Raw genomic sequence first — 5,000 nt, forward strand, 5'->3', positions numbered from 1 at the left:
TGTTTGTCATGTAGTTACTTGACATCAGTCACTTTTCACAAAGAATAATGACGACATTTGTTCGTTAATCCATTATTTTTATCTCTGTTTTTAATTATTATCCAATTTTGAATTTTATGCATAGAAAACGGTTATTTTGCTTTTATTCAACTTGATTTTGTTTTATTATATGTTTTGAAACTGATGACTCAGTATTGACCGCTTCTCACAGTAAACTTGTTTGTCGGATTTTATGACATTTATTTTTTATTTTATTTTTTTGTCTTTACACATTTTTATCGAACTTTTTCGTATATTTTTTTTTCTTCATCGAGTTATCACACCGTCCACCCTCGGCGATATAAAAAATAATATTCCCGAGTATGAAATGGCAACTTTCACTTCTTTTTCTAGGTTTAATTTTACAGGAATTTTTCCAGGTAAATGCTTACATATCCCTAAGCTTTTTTTTTCTCTCTTTTTTTACTTTGATAAATATACGAAGAATGTAATCACTATAGCATACTAATATGCTTGTTGGTTTTGTGTAAAATCTATATGTCTTATCAAAATTTATGGAACACACACGAAGATGGATAAAGCTTAAGGGTATTATTTATATGGGTCTATATATACATACATACATACTGTACATACATACATACATATACATATATATATATATATATATATATATATATATATATATATATATATATATATATACACACACACACACACACACACACACACACACACACACACACACACATATATATATATATATATATATATATATATATATATATATATATATATTCTTTTTTCATCTATTACGCTCTTTGTTGAGAATTGGTATAGAAGTAACTAAGTAAAATTATAGATATCATATATGAATCCATTATATGTAGGTTTGACCCTTCTCAACCTGCCCCCCCCCCCCCCCCCTGTGTTCCTGACCACGATAGCGTCCTGAATAAATTTAATTCTGGATAATTATACTAATGCGAATAACATTGTTGTTTTTCTCTTCAAATATGCCCTTAACTGTAAAAAAATATCTCCTATTTCCATTTTTTAAATTCTACCCATCAATGATACCCTTAATCCCTTTAATTAATAAACATCGTAAAATGACGATAATGATAATAAACTGTAGTAACCAAAATAAAACGTGTAACAGTTAATCAAATGTTTACTATGTGTTTACGAAGAGATTAATCTATGCTGAGGTTAATCAAGCTCCTTATTTGATAACTAAGCTTTATCGTTTGTTTATAATAAGAAATAAGTAATTAGAGCAGGTAGACTTTTAGCTAAGAATATTCTTATTTTCTTCTTATTGTTTATATTCGTACTTTGCAGACTTTTAGCAAATGGTTTTGTTTAAATGCACAGGATAATTTAGCAATATGAGACCAAAAGTATTTTTTTCTTATGGTATGTGTATGGATCTTACCTGAATCTCTCAGGTAAGATCCATCCTTTGAATATGAAAGTATATGATTCCAAATTAATTTTTACATACATAATAAACAATAAGTAGTGAAATTTTATACTACCAAACTGAAACTTTACATTGCTCTCTAAATCTTTATGTATCATAACTATTCACCTCGTCAAACCTAGTGAAACTTTATAAAACATAAAGTTTTATAGTACCAATATATATATATTTTTTTGATTTTTTATAATTCCATTGGTGCCTTATGATACGTAATCATAGCTACGAAGCTCTTCACAATGTTCCACAATGCCTTTAAAACTTTACAAAACCATAACCATAAACAAATATAACACAACACCACACTCCCGATATTTCATAAAAAAAGAAAAAAAAAAAAAAAAAATCACCACTACAAAAAAAAAAAAAAAAAAAAAAAAAAAAAAAAAAACCAACATACCAACCAAACCACGCAACACCCCCATCCCCCAACCCCCATACCCATCATACACCCACACAAAACCTTCATAATTAAAACCACGCACCGAATCTCCTCCAACCATACCTGCAATCCCGTGCACATGTCTGCAATCTTCCGAATCTTGTCCGGCACAAGATCAACAAGTTCTTTTCCGATGGTATAGTGACCCCTGGCATAGTTGTTGGCGGCGTCTTCCTTTCCGGTGATCAGCTGTTCGGGGTGGAACAGCTGACGATACGTCCCCGTTCGAACCTCGTCTGGAAAGGGAGTCGAGCGAATGAGTCGGTGAATCGTAATAAGGAGGGGGAGGATTAGGAATGGTGAATCATATGGAATGATTAGAAATGATGAATAATAAGGAGGGGAATGATTAGAAATGAGTAATAAGGAGGGGAATAATTAGAAATGAATAATAATACTATGGAGGGCGAGGATTAGAAATGAGGTGTAATATGAAGGGGGAGGATTAGAAAAGAGAAATAGTAAGGAGGGTGATGATGAAAAATGAATAATAACAATAATAACAGAATTACCGAAATGAACCAATAACAAAATCGATTTACAATAAAGCTTTATCAATCAATAACATTCTTATATAAAAAATAAAAGAATAAAAAAAAGCCTATTGCATGAACCTCATCTTCTCTCAACACCACGACCTAATAACCAAATGCAATATTGGGAACACGTTTGCAATTCTCATTTGCATAACAACACATACATCCGGTTGGTCTGAAAATTCCAGTCACCCTTTTCACTGAAATAAGGTCACCGTTGAGAGGAAAGAGTATGAAATGATGATGCTGATTATGAAATTATAATGATAATAATGATGGTAGCTATAATGATGATAATGATAACTATAATGATGATGATGAGAATGATAATAATAATGCTAATAATGACAGCAGTTATAATGATAATGATAAGAATGATGGTGATGAGAATGATGATAATGTCAACATTTATAATGATAATAATAAGAATGATGGTGATGATGATAATGATAAGAGTGATGGTGATGATGATAATGATAAGAATGATGATAATGATGAGGATATTAATAACATCATCAATGACTGATGATAATGTTAATGATAACAACAACAACATGACAACAATTATGATAATGATAATGATAATACAAAATGGTAATGACATTTGTTATGATGATTATGATGGTAATGATAATATTGATCATTATGATGATATTGATGATAATAGTAGTAGTAATAATAATAGTAATTATAATACTGATGATAATAATGATGATAGTTAAGATAAGATAATAACAATGATTATGATAACAAATAGTGATGATTATGATAATAATGATAACGATATTGATCATGATGAAAATAATGGTACTAATAATAATACTAAAAATGACGATAACAATAATGATAATGACCAAAAAAAGAAAACAATAACAATAATCAAAATAAAGATTCATATAGGGCTATCTTTTATCTATCTATATCTATATATATCATAAATATATATATATATATCTATCTATTTTACATGTCCATCAATAAACTCACCGATTCCCCTACCTCCCCTCTACCCCCACCACCCACCACGACCACTACCCCCCCACCCCCACCCCACCACCACCCACTCACCAACAACCACTCACCAACAACGGAAGGTTCCAAATCCACGAAGACAGCTCTCGGGACATGCTTTCCCGAAGACGTTTCGCTGAAGAAGGTGTTGAAGGAGTCGTCGCCGCCGCCGAAGGTCTTGTCTGAAGGCATCACTCCATCAGGTTGGATGCCATGTTCCAGGCAGTAGAGTTCCCAGCAGGCGTTGCCCATCTGCACGCCCGCTTGACCTACGTGGATGCTGATGCATTCTCGCTGTGGAGGGAGATGGGTCTTTGGTTAGGTTAGGTTAGGTTAGGTTGAGGTTTTGTTGTGGTTTTTGGTTAGGTTGAGGTTGTGTTGTGTTGTGGTTTTAGGTTGGGTTAGGTTAGGTTAGGTTGAGGTTGTGTTGTGGTTTGTGGCTTTTGGTTGTGTTGAGGTTGTGTTGTGGTTTTTGGTTAGGTTGAGGTTAAGGTTCAGGTTGTTTTGTGGTTTTAGGTTAGGTAGAGGTTGTGTTGTGGTTGTGGTGTGGTTTTTGGTTAGGTTAAGGTTAGGTTGTGGTTTTAGGTTAGGTAGAGGTTGTGTTGTGGTTTTTGGTTAGGTTGAGGTTGTGTTGTGGTTTTTGGTTAGGTTGAGATTGTTTTTTTTTTTTTTTTTTTTTTTTTTTTTTTTTTTGTGGGGGGGGGGGTTCTTTGTTGATTTGTTTTTTGGATGGTTGAAGAGGTGAGTGTTTTGTATTTTGTATTATTATGTATTTGTGTTAGCCTGTTTGGTCTATGTTAATGCTTGATACATTCTCGCTGTGGGAAGAGAGATAAATGTTATTTTAGTAGAGGTTGGATTATTTGTTTTAGTAGTTTTTTTTTCTTCTTGATTTTTTTTTTTTTTTTTTGGGGGGGGTTGTTTTTTTGTTTAGGGAGTCGCGGATGAAGTCTACGGTTGGTAGGTTATGATATATATATATATATATATATATATATATATATATATATATATATATATATATATATATATAATGGTAACCTATCGTAGTCATAAATTATACACTCTCAGTTTTTTTAGGGGGAAAATTTGCGGTAAAGAGGTATGAAAGTTTAGGTTAAGTTCGGTTAGGTTTAGTTAAGAAGAGGGAAAAGGGGGGGGGGGGGGTAAGGTGATGCCTATGTCATGATGGTGGGGATAGAGAATAATCTTACGATAATGGTAACTTTCATTGTAGTAACGTTCATTATAGTAACTCTCGTCATAGCGACTTTCATTATAGTAAGTTTTATTATAGTAACTTTCCTTGTAGTAACTTTCATTATAGTAATTTACATTGTAGTAATTTTCATTATAGTAAGTTCTATTATAATAACTTTCTGTGTAGTAACTTTCATTATAGTAAGTTCCATTGTAGTAATTTTTATTATAGTAAGTTTCTTTGTAGTAACTTTCATTATAGTAATTTTCATTATAGTAACTTTTATAATATATTTCTTTGTAGTAACTCTCATTATAATAATTTTCA

The 5,000-nt window shown here is 31.9% G+C and overlaps 1 protein-coding gene across 1 annotated transcript in view; it reads right to left on the reverse strand.

The window, feature by feature from the left end:
- The window catches only part of LOC122257257 (tubulin alpha-1 chain), a 40,132-nt gene that overhangs the window by 9,891 nt on the left and 25,241 nt on the right, over positions 1–5,000 (reverse strand). Inside the window, exons 2-3 of the mRNA XM_086542061.1 lie at positions 3,544–3,766; positions 1,989–2,161 (exon numbers count right to left, since the gene is read on the reverse strand). Coding sequence (XP_086398187.1) covers positions 1,989–2,161; positions 3,544–3,766 — 396 coding nt within the window. The remainder of the gene's footprint in view (positions 1–1,988; positions 2,162–3,543; positions 3,767–5,000) is intronic.

The sequence above is a fragment of the Penaeus japonicus genome, unplaced genomic scaffold (genome assembly GCF_977035675.1).
Source record: "Penaeus japonicus unplaced genomic scaffold, GWHDUDI00000001_assembly GWHDUDI00000011, whole genome shotgun sequence".
Lineage (NCBI taxonomy): Eukaryota > Metazoa > Arthropoda > Malacostraca > Decapoda > Penaeidae > Penaeus > Penaeus japonicus.